The sequence below is a fragment of the Macaca fascicularis genome, chromosome 10, assembly GCF_037993035.2.
Source record: "Macaca fascicularis isolate 582-1 chromosome 10, T2T-MFA8v1.1".
Classification (NCBI taxonomy): domain Eukaryota; kingdom Metazoa; phylum Chordata; class Mammalia; order Primates; family Cercopithecidae; genus Macaca; species Macaca fascicularis.
The window spans coordinates 30,883,759-30,905,010 of NC_088384.1; the positions used below are offsets into that span (position 1 = coordinate 30,883,759).

At 46.8% G+C, this 21,252-nt stretch overlaps 1 gene segment (V, D, J or C); it reads right to left on the reverse strand.

Moving 5' to 3' along the window:
• Positions 1–9,758: 9,758 nt before the first annotated feature.
• On the reverse strand, positions 9,759–11,238 carry LOC123567278 (immunoglobulin lambda variable 6-57-like). The segment is given in 2 exon segments: positions 9,759–11,033; positions 11,158–11,238. Coding segments are annotated over 2 exon segments (324 nt in total).
• Positions 11,239–21,252: the final 10,014 nt, after the last annotated feature.

Genomic DNA, 21,252 nt, shown 5'->3' on the forward strand with positions numbered 1-21,252 from the left:
CGCCCGCCACCTCGCCCGGCTAGTTTTTTGTATTTTTTTAGTAGAGACGGGGTTTCACCGTGTTAGCCAGGATGGTCTCGATCTCCTGACCTCGTGATCCGAGACGGGCGGATCACGAGGTCAGGTTCTTTATAGCAATGTGAGAATGGACTAATACAGATATTTATTTCAATATATGACAGTATGACAATTTGTTACTGCCAAGGGCTGGATATGAAGGTAGAACTGAGAAAGGACTGGGAAATGTAATTTAGACCATGTTTGCTTCAGTGCATCTGATACTCCACATTTTGTCCACCAAACAAAATCACGGTTAAGCAGCTTATTTGGTGAATGGGTTGGGGGCTACACAGGGAAATACCTTCACTGGAAAAACAGCCTGTTTTTGTCTTCCTTCCCCAGTGGCCTACAGTTCCGTGTGAGCATTAATGTTTGTGTGCCAAGATAAGCAGAAATTGTCAGCCTTATCCCCAGACTAGAGGCCAGAAGTGCTCAGCGAAGCCTGTGAACCAGGACAGGACCCTAAAGGCCAATGACTGTTTTCATAGATGAGGAGTTTTAGAGCCATTCCAGGGAACTGCTGATACTCATTGACATGAAAACCACCCCCAGTGCTGGTGGCACTTCCGGTGCAGGAGATGGTGACCCTGTACCCTGGGGACCCTGCCACTGAAGGAGGCTGAGTCAGCACAGACCTGGCCCAGGACCCTGGAAGTGGAAGAGACACAAAAATGGTGATACTGTTCTAGAGACAAGAGGAGAAAGCGGAGTCCTTTGGGCTTCCCAGGGCTTCTCCCTTGGCCCTGTGTCTAGTCACCTGTACAATGAGTGAGGAGTATGAGGAGGAAAGGGGACCAGCCCATGGTGGAGACTGGCCTGAGTCCTGCCTTCTGTGCCTACAGCTACAGCAGAGCTTCTCCCGATCTTTCTCCCTCTCTTTATACTCCTGGAGGAAGAGTCCATCTGTGCAAGTGAGAGCCTCTAAGCTTCTTGATCCCACTCTGTGTTTGGGTCAGGGTCAGGGCCCTCTGCCTTAGGGGATCAGGGGAATGAGCAGGAGTGGAGCCGTGATGTCCCAGGGTTTTGGAAGTTCACAGCTGTGAGGCCTTAGCAGAGGGCAGGAGACAGAATAGGTGGATGATGCCAGCTCTGAGCACACCCAGACCCTTCAGGAACGGACCCCAAGCACTCTCTGTTGTCCAGCCCCAGACACACTACTGGCCGATATGCTGACCATTCAAGTTTCATATCATCTTGGAAGTCAAATAAATTGTAAGATTTATTTTTTGGAAACAAAGTAGTCTAGGTAATTTTGGTAAAGATAATATATATTGCAACAAAATAATTGAAGCTCTCTGAGTCCAATTTCAAATATGATAGAGATCTCAAGTATGACACTGAAGGAGAAAATATAATTGACTAATATCCTATGGCTCTTGGTGTTTGTTTATGTGAAACAGAATGCAGTGGAGAAACCCTGTGAGCAGTCTCTGCAGTGACTCAGTCTGATAAGAGAGCAGAATCCACTGAGTACATGTTGTCCCTCCATTCTGTGCCTCCCATAATGCATTGTGCCACACCAGCCTATTGTGGCTCTCAGCAGACACTCATGAATTCAATACAATGTCTTCTGTCTGCATTGGGTGAAAAACCTGTGCGTTTGTCTGTAGAGTGGGACATTGGATCATTGGATTTCACAGCCAGGCAGGGGAGCTGGACTAAATTCTTCTTACTGTCTCTCAATGAACACACTTCAGTCTCCTCAGATTCTGGTTTCTTGTGTTTGTTTGTTTTGGTATTGAGATGGCATTACTTTTATCTCACACTCATAAGATTGAAAACAATCATAAACATGATTTATTTAAAATGTAAATTATTTTCCCTGTGTCCAGCTAGGGTACTGTCAGGCTGGATAATACACCATTTTTTTGTTGAAAGAAAGTAAGGAAGACCTTCTGTCCTGCATTGTTCCATCACCACTAATATCATTGTGAAGAGGTCACCAGGGGACAATGTGAAACTTCTGAGGTCAGCAAGGCCTGAAGCAAACTCAGATGGTTCCTGTTTCAGCAAAGCTGGGCTCTTGCTTACAGGCCAGTGCACGTGGTAGAGCAGGTGCTTCCTCCCAAGGGGCAAGCTCAGAACTCACAGCCACCCTACACGTCCCCTTTACAGAGGAGCTGTTCTCTGGGATGAAGACTCAGAAATGTGTGCCTATGATGGTGGTAAAAGGAATCAGGTTTAAATAATGGACCAGACAAACACTGACCCTTTACCAAAAAGTTTGAGGGAGATAAAAAGAACATTGCCGTATCCAGCCTCAACTTGAAGACCCAGGGGTTCCTGCAACATCCACACCATGGCCTGGACGCCTCCTTTCCTCCTACTCTACCCTCCTCTCTCTCACAGCTCAGGTTCATGGAGAGCTGGGTGGGGCTGGGCTGATGAGGGACCAGGAGGCCACTCGGGAGCGGGTGTTCTAGGCTGACCAGTCTCTAAGGGAAGAAGGTGCATCACCAAGTATATGTGCCCCTTGAGCCTCAGTGGGCTCATCTAGAAAAGGGGGTTTTCTCTCAGCGGAGCCCATCTAGATGGGTGGGGGCTCAGTGGAGTGAAACCTCACCCCTGGATGGCACAAAAGGGCAACATGGAGAGAGGCGCCTGAGAGATGGTAGAACCAACTCTGACCATCTGGTCCTCAACTCATCACCTTGCAGATGCTGCCTGTTGGCCAGGCTTGGATTCGCCCTGGTTAATTGTTTTCCTTCTTATCTGCCTTGAATAAACAGGGGTGCCGCAGGCTGAGCAGAGCCTCACAAACAGGATGAGGCTACTAATGTGCCTTCCCTGCCCATGGGTGCTCTCCCTGATGGGTTCCCCTTCAGCTCTCAGGCTGAGGGCAGAGAGAGGAGCAGGTTCACAGATGACTCTTTCAGTTCAGCCCAATCCTGAGTCCAGTACAATGTGGCCAGTGTGGTGAGAGGCAGGTCTTCAATTGTCAAGCAGTTATCAAGCACCTACCTTCTGCTGGGCACGGAGTTTAGTGTTGGGAAGGCCATGATGATCTAGACAGCCTCATCTCTGCTTCATGCTGACCCTAATGGGAGCACAAGGATGGAAAGGCACAGGGGGTCTCCCTTCCTCCCTTCTACCATTGGGGGTAAGGAGGCCAGAGAAGCCTCTGCTGCACTCAGGGTTCTGATGCAGGATGACGTGGTGGGATCACAGAGGAAGAGGGAACAGGGTGTGACATGAGAACTGAGGAAGTATCAGCATGTCCTCAAGCTTCCTGGGATTCAGGTGAAGATGTAGAGAAATTCACAAAGTAGATATGGAGGGAGAAACACAGAGCTGAATAAGAGAATCCAGGAGAACAGAATTCCCAGGAATAGAGGGATCGTGATTCAGAGAGTCCCTGGCAGGGCAAGCACCTCAGAAATCCAGTAACATGCAATGTGGTTCCTGGGGCCAGGAGCTTACTCACTGGCAGGGCCTGATCTGTTAGGGCTGCTGGAAAGGAAGGCAGGGAGAAGCCATGTGTCAGCAGAGAGAAGCATGCAGAAGGCTGCGACATGGGCAGAAGGAGAGTAGATTCCACCTGAGGACAGCCAGGATGTGAGGTGTGAGACAGGAGTGTCCCAAATCTATAGATACTTTGCTAGATAATGTATATAAAAGGGATCCTGTCACTTTGTAGATTTTGTCTTACAGGAGAAGATAAATTCAGAGCTTAGAGTTCTATTATTATTTTTTAGGACAGTGTTTCTCTAACACAGGAAATTATCCTCACAGGTCCTGCCCTGGTGGAATAGTGTGTTTTAAAGTGTTCTTTAAAATTATTTACCATTTTACTGGTCTTTTCAGAAATATGAATTGATTAAAATTTTTGACATGTTCATCTTACATTTTTGAAAGTAATATATCGTCTTTTTTATAATCATACTCTAATCCTTTTGAGGTTATTCATTGAGCAAACCAAGAAAACGTACTACCTACTGTATTTACACTCTTGTTTCTATGGAGTGAACTCTTGAATCTCTGGAATTTATTTTCTTGGATCATGGAGTAGTTCCTACGAGGAATTAAAACTTTTTCCTTGTTCACCCTGTATTTTTCTAGAAGATATCGCTCGTCTGTTCCTTTCTTTGTGACAATGGGCTGTAGATAAATGCTTTTCTTTTTTATTCGTGAAGGAGGTAAAATAGAAAATGTTTGGCATCATCTGGTTAGTGGAAAATAAGCCATAAGAGGGAAGGAGAACTGAAAAGAAGGTGCAGAATTTGGGGAAAGAAGTGGTCGTAGTCCTGAACATAACTTGACATTACTGGGTAGAGACAAAATATTCTAGAGAGACACTGAGAAGGAGAATCTAAGGTTTGAGGGCAAAAAAAGGAAAATTCAATTAGAGCTTTCATAGCTAGATTGGTGTCCTGAAAGGACAGAGACAGAGCTGAATTAAACAGGCTGACACTGATCCCAGACCACTGGGACAAGGGTGCCGTGAAAAGTAGACTCTCAGCAATGACACAGGTGTCCTGGAAAGCAGTAGCTAAGGGAGGGGAGCAGAAGGAGGCCCCACTTGGAGTGTGCGGACATTGGGAAAGGTGCAGGTGCTGGGCCCTCAGGCTGCTTCTCGCCTGAGGGAGGGACAGGTGGAGGACAGGTGCACAGGTGGTGGTGGGCAGTAGCCACTCCTGGGGCTTCCTGAACTCCTTGCCTTTCTTACTGCCTCTGGGACAAGGAGGCCATCATGGGGATGTGTATCTGCTCCCTCCCTCTCCTGAGACTACCTGTATCTCAGGTCAGAGCCTGCATGGTAATAGTGTGTCTGTCTAAAATTGGTCTGGGGGAAGAATATCAGCAACATTAGGGAGCTTGAGCTGCAACTTTATGAGCCAAAAATTGCCTGGCTTGTGATCCTGTTCAGGTCCCAGCATCTATAGGACAAATCTAACATCAACTAAGGATGGGAGTGGATGACAGAGTGATGCACATTGTGGGATCACGTGGGCAAACCTCCTTTTTTCCTGTTCTCTGGACCCAAAGTCTCCCAGCCATGAGGTGAGCATGTGACTGACCCCAGCTGCAACTACAGGGATCTGCATTGTGCTGTCCAAACCGATCAGACAACCCGCTGGTCAACATGATGCTGTCAGGGAGGATGGTGTGAGTGATCTGGTCTAGTTTTCTCAAAGGCAGAATTCCTGGTGGGTTGGTCAGAGTGCATTCCCTCACTCTGGAGCATCGTGTGTGAATGTGATACCTGAGACTCAACAGTATCTTGGTTTCGCGTGGGAATTTAGCCTAGGGACAGGACAGGGCATGGAGAAGAGACACCTCAAATAAAACTCACAGTGGGACTCCCCCCCTGCCATTTGGAGAGAAAAGGGTCCTGTGACAAATTTGAAAGAGGCTGGGAAGCTGTTGTCAAAGTTTCCATCATGGTGATGAGCTCAGGACCTCCCCCAGCCTCCTTGCTCATGGAGGCCCCCACAGCAGGGGGTTCGCATCCACCCCATCCAGTTTTCAAGGCTATTCCTGAGCCGTCTCTCCTCACCCAGGCTTCAGTCCCTCCTCTCACAAACACAGGCTAGGCCTGACCTTTCTCTCCAATGACCCCAGCTGGCCCCATGGCCCTCACGCTTCCTGCTTCCCTGTTCATCTTCTCTGAGGCATCTGGACTTTTCTTCATAAACTTGAGTCAGATCCTGTGTCTTCCTTGCCCAACCTTCCGATGGCTCCTCAACCCCCAACTGAGCTCTCCTCTCCTCACTACGTGGTGACATCATATTGTTGCATTGACATTTTTACTTGATTGCCTTATCTCTTCTACCACCCGGTGTCAGCTCCATGAGGACAGGGTCCCTTCCTCTCTTCTTCATCATGTGCCTTGAACCCCTGGATGTGAGCCTGGCACATAGTAAGTTCTCAGTGAATGGGGTGGATAAACAGACCTTTGGGAGTCGACTGTCCTGAGTCAGACACGATGACCCTGGTCCTGTTTTGACCCATTACGGACTTGGTTTCCAGGACAGCCTGATCTTGGTATGGAGGAATTTCTCTTAATATGAGACAATACAACGATATGTTACTGCCAAGGGTTGGATGTGAGGGTAGAATTGAGAGGACAGGAACACACTCTCCACACTGTGTTCACTGGAGTGAGTTGTAAAATCTAAATTTTTACTCAACAAATGAAAACCAAAGTTAATCAGCTGACTTGCCCAAGAATCGGGGGATGCACAGAGAAGCCCCATTGCTGGATGGGCAGCAGGTCTTTCTCCCACCTCCCCACTGGCCTGCAGCACGGCCTCAGCCTTGATGCTTGTGTCCCAAGGTGAGGAGGAGGAGGAGTGGGGTCCAGGCCACGGTGCAGACTCCCCAGAGCTCTGCTAAGGCTGACAGATGCAGGTGTTTCTTACCCACCCTGTAGTCCCAGAGGAGGAAGGGGGGCCCTTCATGCAAATGTGCTCCTCTTCCTCTGCCCAACCAAATCACTCCCTGTGCCTGAGTGTCAGTCCCAGTGGTGGGGTGACATTTCTGGGAGGGGTTCCTGGGCTGGGCCTGGCCTGAGGCTCTCCAACGGCCCAGAGAGGGCCCAGCTGCTGGCCCAGTGAACCCTGCGTGGAGACCAAGTTCAAGTGTCCGGTTTCCCAGTTGACAACCCCACAGAGTCGTCCGCAGCAGACCAGCAGCACCCCCTTCTGCCTAGGCCCAGGTCCATCGTGTCTGTGACCAGATGCCAGGGGGTCCTGACAGAGGCTTCTGCCCCGACCAGGGCCTTGACCACTGCCTGCTCTCTGTCCAAGGGCAAAGCGAGACCCCTCGTCAGGGTAGCCTCCTATTTTATTTCAGACTTTAGGTTTCTATTTAGCCCTCTTCAGTGGGAACAGAACACACAGGACACCCCACTTTGTGAGAAGTCCTCAGGAGAAAGGCGTCTCTCATACACGTTGTATTTGGGAGCTATGATGGGATAATTTACGTTGACAGGGACAGAATGTCTCCATCCTGCAGTAAAGGAGATGTTGTGAGAATGGATTGGACTGTTGGCTACGTGAGCATCTGCATTTGTAAAAACACATCAAACTGTATAATTAAGACCTGTCCATTTTACTTTACATACGTTATCTTTCTATATAATAAACAGAAAAAATAGAGGAAAATGGCTACTTTTCAGACAAAACCCAATGGAATTTGCCACCAGCAAAACTCCTCTAAAGGAAATTCTAAAGCTGTTTTTTCAGTGAGATGGAAAATAATCTCAGTTAGTAGTCCCCCAAATTAGAAATAAATATTTTAAAAAGTGGAGAAAAGAGGGTAAACGCAAAGGAAAATTGAGTACATGAAACAGTGATTTTTACATCAGTTGGTGTGTACACGCATACATGTTTAAACGTAATGGTGCATGTGCATGTTCTTATGAACACATATTCATAGATGTGCACGCATATTTGTAAACATAGCATAACCATAGGTTTTGATATTAGGTAAGTTGCTAGAGAGTAAATGGAATAGAAGTTTCTGCACTCTGACTCTATACTCCCTGAAGCTCTATTTTAGACTCTGAGCTGCCCTGGTCTTTTTAGAGTTTCCCAAACAATCAAGGGGACAGATTTTCTACCTTGAAATAAAAACTTAATGTAGGGCTGTCCCCGCCTCACCCCTTGGCCTGGATGCTCCCAGGCCAGCAGGAGAATGTGAAGAGAAGAGCTGAGCCTGGGAAGGTTTCCAATGGGGAGAGGACACCTGGCCTTTGATAGGCCCCGGGTCCTAGCAGGTCAAAGCTTTGGGCCAATCAGGGAATAGGGAACTTGCCATGTGGTCAAACCCTAGGGAGACCCTGAGTGTTTTCCCAGCTGCTGGGACCGTGTCAGGAGAGTTGCAATGTCCCAGACTGACTGCAGGGCCCCAGTTCCTATCAGGCCTCTGTGACAGGCCTGAGCCCTTCCCCGAAGGGTCCTAGATGGCCTGGATCAACTTTTCTGGTACTGCTGCTCCTCACCTCAGAATGGATTTATCGAAATTCCAAGTTCTAGATGAGCATTGTTGGCCCAGAGGAGACAATCTCGTTGGGACTAAATTAGAGAAGACTTGTCTTCCATCAGCATTAAAATAGGCTTTTTAATTAGATCAAATAGAGTAACCCCAAAAAAGTAAAACAGGAAAAAAAAGAAATCTACCTTTCTGCTTTTTAATATCCTGGGTGCAAAAACTTAAATTCTTTCTACTGCTCATGCATTGGGTAAACCCCTCACCAGTCGGTTTTAGGCACTTATTTTTTTTAAAATTTTATCTTTTTAAAAACCTTCATTTTGTATTCACAAGTACGTCCCAATGTCCTATAGTTAGTACTGTGCTATGTGGAAATAGTAAGAACACATCTAATCTGTTTTTCAACTATTACATTTTTTACTCATGAATTATCTATACTGGGCCAGGTGTGGTGGCTTATGCCTGTAATTCCTGCCATCTGGGAGGCCAAAGCAGGAGGATCAGTTGAGCCCAGTAGTTCCAGACCAGCCTGGGCAACAGAGTGAGACCTTGTCTCTACAAAAAATAAATAAAATGAGCCAGGCACGGTGGTGCTTGCCCACAGGCTTAGCTACTTGTGAAGCTGAGGTGGGAGGATGGCTTGAGCCTGGGAGTTTGAGGCTTCAGTGAGCTGTGATTGCACCACTGCACTCCAGCCTGGGCAACAGAGTGAGACACTGTGTCAAAAACAAAACAAAACAATAAAGGCCAGGAGTTGTGGCTTATGCCTATAATTCCAGCACTTTGGGAGGCCGAGGTGAACACATCACCTGAGGTCAGAAGTTCGAGACCAGCCTCATCCACATGGCAAAACCCCATCTCTACTGAAAATAAAAAAATTAGCTCGGTGTGGTGGCGGGCACCTGTAATCCCAGCTACTTGGGAGGCTGAGGCAGGAGAATCGCTTGAATCTGGGAGGCAGAGGTTGCAGTGAGCCGAAACTGTGCCACTGCACTCCCGCCTGGATGACGGAGTGAGACTCTGTCTCAAAAAACAACAACAACAACAAAAAAGAAATGGAAAGAAATATCCATATTGTATGTTTATGTTATTAATTCAGGATTACACGATAAAACTTTTCCATCCTTTTACTTTCATTTAATGTTTTCTGTAACCATAATTATAGATACACATTAAGGTGAAAAAATATGTAATAAAGGTTTAGTTACACTTCACCCAGTTTTCCCCAAGAGTGACATCTTAAAACACAGTACACAATATACAAAATCAGAATGATGCAATTAATGTTGAAGGAATGCTTTATGCCATTTTAACTAGGTGTTTATTTGTGTTATCATTTTACTTTTGTGTATATACGTCTATTTATAGTTTATTGTAGAATCGCATGGTTGTTTCTTGTTTTTTATTTTTCTCAATGTGACAAACTGTGTTTAATATATGTGATTAGTTCATTTACATTTAATGAAATTATTCACATGGTTGGATTTAAGGTTACAATTTTAGTATAAGTTTCCTTTTTCTCTATAATTTTTGTTACTCTCCACTCTGTTTCTGCTACTTTTGGATTCTTTGGGTACTATTTAGTGGGGTCTTTTGATTTTTATATTGATTTTATATTAGTATCTCTGTACAGTTTTACATTGGTTGCTGTAAAGATTACAACATGTACACATAACTATTCATGATCTATTTACATATAATAACAGGACTAATATTTTCCCAGTCATGTAGACCCCTTACAGTCCCCTCTTTGGGTTGAAGTTGTCATATATCTGTATATATTATATTTTTCATAAGTAGAAATTATACCAGAGATGCTACAACTTAGCTTTTGATATGCATATTTTCCAGAACTGAAGAGCTAAAAACTTGGTCTTTTACTACTATATTTATGGTTATTCTTCCTGCATTTTTCAGGTTCAATGTGTCTCTCCATTATCATTTGTCTTCCACCTGAAAATTTTGCTTTAGAGTTGATTTGTTTTGATTTTTTTTTTTTTGATGAATTCTTTCAGGTTTTCTTCATCTGACAAAGTCTTATTTTTTTACCTTTTTTAAGAAAAAGAAAATCTTTATCTGGATATAGCATTAGGACTCAACAGTTCTTTCATTCTCTCTTTTGACATTGTAAGAAGACAGCACTGCCTTCTGGTCTCGATGTATACTCATAAAATACCTCTCATTGTTTGAAGGGTTGATTTTCTGTACATCTTCTAAAGCTTTCTGTCTGCTTTCATAATTGTGTCTTTATCTTTGGTTTCAGGAATTTATTCTTACATGTTTGGGCACATAAAAAACCTACCTGCCTGGCATCACTGAGTTTCTTAGGTCTTTAACTGCGTGCTATTCACAGAAAGTCTTTAGCAGTGACCAGTGCTGGGGAGAAAAGGTGAAGAGCGGCTGCTAATTGCGAGGGGTTTTTTTTTGTGGGGTGATGAAAATGTTTTAAAATTAGATTATGGTGATAGATGCATAATTCTGTAAACACAATAAGACCATTTAATTGTACATTTTATGCGAAGTGAAATGTATCTCACTTTTTCAAATAGAGACAATGTAGGAACAAGGTCCACTGACCCTTTGCAGGGGCCTGTGGCTGACTCTCCCTTCCTCGCAGGCTTAAACTGTAGGATCAGCCACAGGCACACTCTTTGTGCTGAGGCTGACTCAGGGTGGGGATGCTCTGGGGAGTTCTTGTCTCACTTCCCCATGGGTCTGGAGTACTGTGGGATTGTAGCTGCCATCAGCAGACTGACAGTACTAGTCAGCCTCGTCCTCAGACTTCAGCCCAGAGATGGTGAGGGAGGCAGAGTTGGAGGAGCTGTCGATGGAGCCAGAGAACCGATCAGGGACCCCAGAGGGTCTTTGGTTATCCTCATCGATCACAGTGGTGGGGGCACTGCCCGAGCGCTGCTGGTACCAGTACACATAGCTGCTGTCAATGCTGCCACTGCTGCGGGTGCAGGAGATGGTGACCGTCTGCCCCGGAGACCCCGACACAGAATGGGGCTGAGTGAACACAACCTCAGCCCAAGACCCTGCAAGGAGAAGCAACACAGAGATCAGTGAGGACAGGTCAGGGCTGGTTCCCAGGGAGAAGGCAGAGGTCATCATCCCAGGTGACATCCAGGAGCCCTCCCTGAATTCCCTGCGGGCAGCCACCTGTGCAGTGAGCGAGGAGGGTGAGGAGGAGTGGAGCCCAGGCCATGGTGGAGACGCCCCAGGCTCTGCTTTCTGAGCCACAGCCAGGAAGGAGCCACCAGCCCTTCTTATCTTTCACTGTAATGCTCAGGGTGGGAGGTCTCCATGCAAATGTCTCCTTTTCTAGAACCTGCACAAGCCCCTCCTTTGACTTCAGAGTGGCTCTGGCTGAGAAATGAAGAGGCTATTCAAGGAGAAGGGGCTACACCCCGTGGAGGGCACAGAACACCTGCAGGTCCCGGGAAAACAGCTGAGGAGCTGGGGTGCCTGAGCAGGGCTTGAACCACAGCGCCCTCTGGTGGATGCATAAGTCACGCTGACCCTGGGCAGGTGCTGGTGCCCAGGCTCCCTGTCCATCCATCCTGAAAGCCTCACAATTCCAGCCACTGTCCAGGGGGTCTCTGCTCAGCATCCAGTGCTGACTGTACTTTTAAACTTTCAAATCTGTTCAGATGAGCGAAAATCCAGTAGAGCCAGCACTCTGGTTAAGACACTGAGATTCACTTTGTGTTGTTGGAGGTGATGAGTATCAGGGAAAATGGGCTCTGTTTGAAGGAAACAGAGGCAAGGTCTCTGCCTTTCCCAGGAAGGACCACATAGGGTGAGGTCATGGGCCCTTCACTGAGAGGAGACCCAGCCCTTCAGGCAGGAAGAGGGAGGAACCCTGGGACCAGGGGTCAGATTTCACCATCAGAGACACCAGGGGAGCAGAAAGACTCTGAGGACACAGAGAGGGGTAGGCCCAGGTGTCAGTCAGGGGAAAATTTCATTAGAGCCCTTAATCAGTAAGTTTCAGGAAGGTAGAATAGAAAGTCAATAGACCAGGTAGTTTTGAAGGAGGCTTGGAGAGAATCTCTACAGCTGGTGATGGATTGGCTTTCTGGGTAAGGTTTAAAAAAGTGAATATAGGCCAGGTGCGGTGGCTCACGCCTGTAATCCCAGCACTTTGGGAGGCTGAGGCAGGCGGATCACGGGGTCAGGAGATCGAGACCATCATAGCTAATACGGTGAAACCTCGTCTCTACTAAAAATACAAAAATTAGCCGGGAGTATTGGTGGGCGCCTGTAGTCCCAGCTACCAGGGAGGCTGAGGCAGGAGAATGGCGTGAACCCAGGAGGCGGAGTTTGCAGTGAGCAGAGATCGTGCCATTGCACTCCAGCCTGGGCGACAGAGCGAGACTCCCTCTCAAAAAAAAGAAAAAAAAAGAAAAAAAGAAAGAATATAACTTTGAAGTTTTTATTTGTGGAGCAGTTGGATGTTATGCTGCTCTCATAGGAGGTATTTTCTAGGACCAGCTTAGGATCCTGTGATGAGCGTTAGTTTCTCTGCTTTGGAAAGCCAGGTGCCAGGTAGTGATGCAGATGTCAACATGCAAGGAAACTCTGCAATGCTTGAGCAGCAGGCTGTGCCATCATGGAGAACTGTGTGGGAATGATGCATTAAATAATTAACGTGGAGCTATAAGAACAGCTGCTACTTTAAGGGGATACAAAGGCACTAACACTCATTTTACAATTGAGGAAACGGTAATTTATGTATTCAACACATAATGCAAGTATGAGTGAAAAGTGTATTTTAAAAGCTACTACCTCTGCTTGATGGCAGGTGACAAAGTCATATGAAGATCACTGAGGGGACTCCGCCCTCAGACCATTGTTGTGGTCATACCATGGATGCATTAGTAATGAGGATGGTGCTGTGTCATGGGTAGTGTCACCTGGGCGTGGGCATTATGTCCTCACCCACTCAGGGCCGCTTTGATTGTTAACAACTTCACACTTTCTCCTCTAACCTACAATACCTCCTTCCTCATTCTCCCTCCAATTGACTTTTATTCCCCTTTCCATGGCCACGACATGATGTCCATGATCAAGGACATCAAAGAGAACTTTTCCAACATTTCCCCCCAAACTTGTACATTTGGGGAATTTGTGGAGGAGGACCAAGATTACCAACTTTACTTTTCTTCAAGTTTTCTTTTATTACACCTGACATCTGCAATTGTGTTCTCATATTATCTCCACATATTTTTAATTCTGTTTTATGGGATTATCTGCTCCTTTACTGAAATATTTTCAATGACATATTTACATGTTCCTGGAAAATATCAGACCTTGAGCTTCTGCAGGAAGACTCAGAGATTCATAAAGTGTGCGCTTTTCAGATATAGGAAGGGTACCTTAAAAGGTGATTAATGCCTAAAATGGCACATGACAAAGAAATGAAGACATATTTTAAGAAGAAAGTCTATGTTCATCAGAGTATGGTTTATGCTGTGAAGAAAGAAGCACTGCCAAGGAGGCTTCTCAGATGTGAAGGCCATCGTAGACCATGAGTCCCCTCCTCGTTTTGTGTCTACCTCAAATCTGACCTCTTTGTATAAGTGAGGAATGGAATGAGGACATTTGGGAGGAGGAACACGAAATGCCACACACTGATTACCTTGGGAGGGGCCCCTTCTCCGTAGGTGACTGTTACCCATTCCCTGTGTTCATTGCACAGAAGTGAGCCAGGCTTTGCATCCTGGTTCTGGACAAAGACAGTGTGACACTTAGGTAGGGGTGAGAGGAGAAGCAACGACAAAAAAGAAGAAAAATGCATTCAGAGGGGCATGGAGGAGTGTGGTCCAGGGCAAGGCTGGGGGGAAAGTCATATGACTGGGAAACTGACCAAAGGAGAGTGGGTTCTTAGGTGGTGACAGCCTCAGTCACGTATGCCCTACTGGGAGAGTCTGCAGCGCTTCCATGCAACTATCACTTGCAGAATGTCTGCATCATTGATAATAGCACATTCTGAGCCTCCTCACTTTCCTTCCCAAGATGTGCACATGATACAGGAGATTTATTTACCAAATAAGTTTCTTAGGAACCCAATTATAATTAGAAGATATTCATCAGTGATCAGGTCAGGGTATGGAAATATCTGGTATAATTAAAATAGAATTTGATGAAAATATAAGAACTAAATTATGAAGATGTGGGCAGAGTCTGAAAACCCCAGGGGAGATGGAAAACCATGACCAGCAACAGTGGGGTTGGTGATGTCAGGATGCTCTTCATGTGCCTGAAAAGGACAGGGTATTAGGTCTGGGGGGAGCTTGTAAATGCCCTGAGGGACAGGAGCTCTGAGGTTTGGGGTCCCCTGGAGAGGTTGAAAAGGCAACATGAGGAGGATCAGGGGAAGGAGGAGCATCCGTGGCAGAAGGAAGGACACCTTGGTCTGGATCACCTGGGATCTGCATGGAAAGACCTGCCCTCCAGGGGAGGCCCCAAGCATCTGCAGAAGTGGGTGGAGTGAATGCCTGAGACTGTGAGGCACTGGATGGGCACAGAGAACCCATGGGGAGAATGACCTGGTCACAGCACAGTCCAGTCCCAGTTCCGTGAAGCCTCTGCGCTCACACACCTGCCATCTGTCATCCTCATGTGACTTCCAATGTGAAACCGTCCAACACCCCTCATCTTCACAGCACACTTCACAGCACCCCTCTTAGTCACAGATCTCTGTCCCCACTTTCCCTTCCCAATGTTGTGGTCGCTACTGGCAGAGACCTGAACTGTGCTGACTTTGTTGCTGCTGTTGCTGCTGCTTGTCAGTTCAGAATAGAAGCAGGTGGCAGGTCGGGAATTCTCCATGGGGTGAGGGGGCATCAACAATCTCATTGCATATGAGGGCCAGAACCTAGCAGGCAGCGTTCTCATGTGGATTGTACATTGCCAGTGAATACCCATGGATCCATGCGGGGATGTCCAGCGCCACTTCCTGGGGTCCACAGTGTGGCCTGGGGATGCCTGGGTCTTTTCTAGCCTTTCTCTTCATCTTTGTGCAGTTGAATCCCCTCCTGCAAATGTGTTGCTGTCATGCTCTCTTTCCAGTTCTGACCTGTGCTGTGATTGAGGGTTGGACTCTTCTTTGGAGAGGACTTCCATTTGGGGTGGAAAAGGAAGAAATAACCTTTATCATTCCTATAGGACTAGAGCAGTTCCAGCTACAGGACAGTCACACACTCATGGAGTAATTGCAGCCAGTCCCAAGACAGCAGGCTCAGCCGGTTGCCTCCTGGGAAACTTCTCTCTTGTCAGACCCACAGAGGCCCCTAATGGCCATAGAATCACAACCCTCTACCTTACTGACTGACACAGCTGAGCACGCTGGGAAGGTCAGGCTTCTTCTGATGCCTTTTCCCACCCTGAGGAAGGGAGGCGGGTGTGGTTGGACTGCTTACGCCCCAGCTGCCCTCACGTGGAGTCGTTACAGCCTGGAAGAATCCACAGCTGGCTTCTGCCTCCCCTACTCTATGCCTGCCACCCTGCAGGGACATCACCAACCCCACTGTTGCTGGTCATGGTTTTCCATCTCCCTTGGGGTTTCCAGACTCTCTGCCCACATCTTCATTATTTAGTTCTTTATATTTTCACCAAATTCTACTTTAATTATACCAGATATTTCCCCCGATCACTGATGAATATTTTCTAATTATAATTGGATTCCTAACAAATTTATTTGGTAAATAAATCTCCTGTATCATGTGCATGTCTTGGAAATGAAATTGTTGCCCACATAAACGTGAGGAGGCTCAGAATGTGCTATTAGCAATGATGCAGACATTCTGCAAGTGACAGTTGTGTGGAAGGGCTGCAGACTCTCACCGTGGGGCATACATGGCTGAAGCTGTCACCACCAGTGCTGGCTGTTGTCAAAAACAGCAGGGGCCTAGTGGGAGCCCAGGCAGCACAAGCAGAGGGGATTTTCCCACTGGCCTAGAGCACGGTGTAAGCCATGCCCTGTCAGCCCATCTGAGAGAGGTGATCAGCCCCATCCTCAAAGTGAAGACCAGAGAGGACCAAAGAACTTGAGCCTCTGGAGGAGCCTCTCAACCCAGAGAATTGTCTGGGGACCCCAGAGGCCTGGTAGTCATTTCAGAGTAAGCAGAATCTCAGAACATAGGTGGAGGGCTCCCTGGATTCTGTGGGGAATAGATTTTTGCCATCGATATGAAAGCCGATGCTCTGAGGGCAGGTGAGTGTGTTTGAGCTGCATGAAGATGCTGGGAGTGAGGACACCTGGGTCATCCCAGCCTCGGAGAGGGAACCTGGAAATGCAAACATTTGCACTGTGGGAGCAGGTGTCAGGGTTAAGCTGTTGGCGGGTCTGAGCCAGAGGGGCTGATACAAGCTGGGAACTGCCCCAGGACTCTAGGCCTTGGCCCTACATGTGCAGGGAGTGAGGAGGACAAGCATGAGAGTGATCCAGGCCATGGTGGGCACAGTCCCCTGTGGTCCAGTGGGATGGATTGAGCTTGTTCCCTGCTGGGGGCCTCAGTCAGGAGGAGCTGGTCATACCGATGTGGCCCCAGCTGCTGTCTGACCCACCTCTCCCTGAGCACTGAATAAGGATGGTTTGCTGAGGGTCTTGTGGGTAGGAAGGGCTAACAGGCAGCGAGACTCTGTCTGCCCCATGGAAGGTCCTGTGAGGGAAAGCTGCCGGGACAGCTGGTAGGACTGTGAGCAGGGGCTCTGGTAGGCTACAGAGGACCCTTCTCTGAGTGCCCATCACAGCCCAGGCTCACTGAAACTAGAGGACGCCCCTACTGAGCCCTCCATGAGAGCACCCAGTGCAGTCCTCGGTGATCCTCCCATCCTCAGTCCATCTTCTGTGTTCTTGGGGGGTCTAAGACTTCCTGTCATCTGACTGTTCACTGTCATTTAACAAACAGTAATTGAAAAACCTGAATGGCCAGTGCTCTGATCAGCTCCAAAGTACTTTATATTAATATATTCCACATATTTATGGACAACACACTATCAGAGCATGAACAGACATGGAAGAAACTTAAATGCTTATTAACAAGTAAAAGAAGCTGGCCGGGCGCGGTGGCTCAAGCCTGTAATCCCAGCACTTTGGGAGGCCGAGACGGGCGGATCACGAGGTCAGGAGATCGAGACCATCCTGGCGAACACGGTGAAACCCCGTCTCTACTAAAAAAATACAAAAAACTAGCCGGGCGAGGTGGCGGGCGCCTGTAGTCCCAGCTACACAGGAGGCTGAGGCAGGAGAATGGCGTAAACCCGGGGGGCGGAGCTTGCAGTGAGCTGAGATCCGGCCACTGCGCTCCAGCCCCGGCGACAGAGCGAGACTCCGTCTCAAAAAAAATAAATAAATAAAAAATAAAAACAAATAAAATAAAATAAAATAAACATATTAATGCGAACATTTAAAATAAAATGTTAGCTAACTCATTTGAGGGGCTGAGGCAGGAGGATCGCTTGTGCCCAGGAGTTCAAGACCAGACTGGGCAATATGTTGAGACAAATAAAATTTATTTTTAATTAGCCAGGCATGATGCCACTCACTTGTAATCCCAGCTAGTCAAGGAACTGAGGTGGGAGGCTCACTTGAGCCAGGAAATTTGAGGAACTGACTGATTTCAACAGCAGATTTACACATTTCTACACCATTGTGAAGTGGGATTTATACTTAAAATAATGGTTGACTTCATCATTAATAAAGGTTTGGTATAATACCGTATTATTAAATCACAACCAAAGATCATATTGTATTAATAGATTCTTAATGTGTTTGACAAATTTTAACATCTATCCCTAATAAAAATCAGTTAAGAATACAGAAATAGATAAATCTGTTTATGATACGGCAACACACATGCGTGTGCACGTGTGCATGTGTGTGCGTGCACAGACACACAAACACACAAACACACACAGACGTCTTGGTCCAGAGTCAGCGACTTACTGCATGGAGGACATTTTCCCTGAGATCAAAAAAATGCAAATGTACCCCTTACCTCACTCACTACTCATCACTGCTCGCAAAATATTAGACAAGAAAATTAAATAAAATGTATTAATGGAGAGATGTCTGCCCTGATGGGAATAGACAGCGTGAAACACCAAATGCATTTTATGGTCTTAGATCTTTGGGTTCTTGTGCCGGAAATGACAGTATAAGTATCCCCAATGAGCACATGGTTGGTCACAGGTGATGAAAGGGAAGGAAACCACTGGGTAACACAAGCAGAAGAGAGAACTTTAGCCCAGTTTTCTCAGGGCCAGGAGAAATATTTCAGCTCTGAGGCTATTATCCTAGGTCTGCGATGATGATCAGCCTCCTGCTCAGGGTGCAGCAGAGTAAACAGCCATCAGCACCTTCCCAGTGCTTCCGGATGGGAGCGGTTGGTGCCAGACTGTGTCAAAGCTACCCACATTTCTTGAGCTTCCCTTAGACAAGACAGTGAGCTCTGACCAAATGACCACAGCACTGACACAGAGTCTGGGGTCACAGCTCACTTGTGCCTTGTGAGCCAGAGTAAGAAGGCAGGTCTTGTGTGACCTCAGCAGCCTCTTCCCCTAACGCCCTGACAAATGCCCGTTTATAAAGAACTGGGGGAGAAAGGCCCCAGAGTGTGGTGGGGACACCTCAGAGCTCGGTCTCCAGAAGCTCCACTGTGGGGAGGATGCCCACAAGCTGCATGGTATCCCCTGGCCAGGCTCTCCTAGGAGCAGAATCACTCCATCCATATACGCCCTGGGTTCTCACCGCGTATCAGCACTTTCTGAACCAGACTTGGACAAAGACTTTAAAGGATAAGTAGAGAAGGAGTTTCTCCGTGTTGGCCAGGCTGGTCTCGAACTCCCAAACTCAGGTGATCCACCAACCTTGGTTTCCCAAAATGCTGGGATTACAAGCATGAAGCACCACGCCCAGAAGAAGTGCTACTAATTCTTAGTCTCTACATGTCCCAATGGTGGAGAATTTTTTACATTGAAATGTGTTCCCTGTCAAAGGAAAAAATCTTTATCAGGACCCCAAATTCACTATGCCAAAGGGAAAGTTACACCTGGGAACAGAGTTGTGCAAAAGTTGCCTTCCTTGTGTTCACAGAAGTAGCTGCAACTTCACGTATTGACTTCATCTTATGTAAAACGTAGATTCATCCTTCAGCAGAGGCATGCATAGTTGACTTTCCCCCACTCATTTCTTTTCATATTTAACTGTAGATGCACTGAGCTCATCCAGACTCATCTATCAATGCTTCCTCTGATCCTGTCCCTACTGAGTGGTCACAAGAATGTCACAAAAATGTTTGCCTCATCGCCTACTCCCCACTCTGATTTTTCTCCTGCTTTTTCCTTTCCTCCTTCCTTTCTTACTTACCCTTTCCCCTTTAAATATTGAAGTCCTCAAAACCCTCTTTGGAGATAGCACAAAATACAGATTCTATTATGACTTGTGTTTCTTTTTCCCTCTCAATTGATTAAGATCGGCATCTGTTCCTTTTTGGTTTACATTCTGGACTCTGACCAATGCCAGCACCCCTCAGTCCAGGGTAATGCCTCTGTTTCCTTGAGGAGGAAGAGAAGGAAAATGATTTCAACTGATCCAGGCCCCAAGGAGTGAGAGAGCCTGGACCTCGATGGCCCATTGGTCCTGAGAGATCCTGACAGCTGCAGTCACTTCCCGTCTCAGGATGAGGAGTTGACCTGAACCAGGCCCTACAGGGTGAGAGAGCCTGATCCTTGACTGCCTGAGTGTCCCTGAAGGTCCTGACAGCTGCAGTCACTTCCCGTCTCAGCTCAGAGAGCTCACTGTGTGCTCAGCTCCCCTCCAACCTCCTGAGGGGCTTCCCAGCTGGCAGGGACAGAGACACTCACCCTCTGATATAGCCTCACAGGTCCCCAGCTGGCCCCGTGTCCCTTTACATCACCAGGACACAGCCCTGCTAACTCACGCAGGGTCCCACAGGTGTGGCCTTGATTGTGCTGTTCACTCCCTAGATGACGATGCTCAGGGAGGAGATGGGGAAGCCAGAAGGACTGTTCTAGAGACCACAGGAAGTGACCTGATGAGCAGATCAGTGAGCAAGCACAGTGTTCTTATTCATATTAAATTTTACAAAAGAAAACGAAAAGTATTTTTTATGGGCCTCAGTTTCATCTAGTAGACTTTTTTAGACAACTAAGGATAGATAATCCATCACCTGTGTTCAGGAAGATGACTGCAGTTTATTTTTTAAATTGTTTCCTTGTTTCTTATTGTCAAAGTCATCCCTCTCACTTCAGTTATGACAGTCGTTGAAGATGTTCCCTATCCTTTTGGCCTCTGTGAATTTGCTGATTGTGGACATTTCATACAAATCAAGAATGATTGTGCATTTTTGGTTGCTGCATTTATGCAGCATAATATTTCAAGGTCCATCCATGTGGAGCATGTAGCAGCACTTCATACTTCTTATGCTTGAAGAATATTACCTTGAATAGAATATAGATCACTATATTTCATTGTGCAACATACAAAGCATACAAGGATATAAAGCATTATGTGCACGCTTAGTCTTGACAAAATATTTGCATTATAGACTCTGGTTGGGGCGTCTACAGGCTTAGGTAACAGCGTTTCTGATCTCATGTGGCTTAGAATACCATTTAAGCATTACAAAATCTTAGTTCTATGATATTGTTGTGTTCATCGGATGAGAAAAAAAACAGAGGTGTTTTCATTTTTCTTAAAGCTAGCCTCCTGTTCAATTGAATGTCATAAATGAGATGCAAAGCCAAGGGTGTTCTGATGGCTGAGGACATGCTCTTTATCAGAGTGGTACCAACAAGGGCTGACTTTGCCCTTCAGCAAGGAGACATTTGGCGCTGTCTGGAGACAGCCTGTTTGTCCCAGGAGAGAACAGAAAATTAACAGAATCTAACGGGTAGAGGTGAGAGATGCTGCTAAACATCTTAAACTGTCCAGGAGAGCCCCCAACACAGAATAGCAATAGTGTTGTGGCTCAGAAGCCCTGATTTAAACATCTACCCCATGAATTGATCATCATCCATGAAGATTTGGAAGGAGAGATTGATATTTTGAAAAGAAAACAGAGAAAGTTGTAAGAAGACAAGTGCAAGTCTCACACTCAGGCAGGAGAGAAGAGCCACACACCCCGGTGGGAAGACGCTGAGGCTGACCCAGGGTGGGGATGCTCTGGGGAGTTCTTGTCTCACTTCCCCATGGGTCTGGAGTACTGTGGGATTGTAGCTGCCATC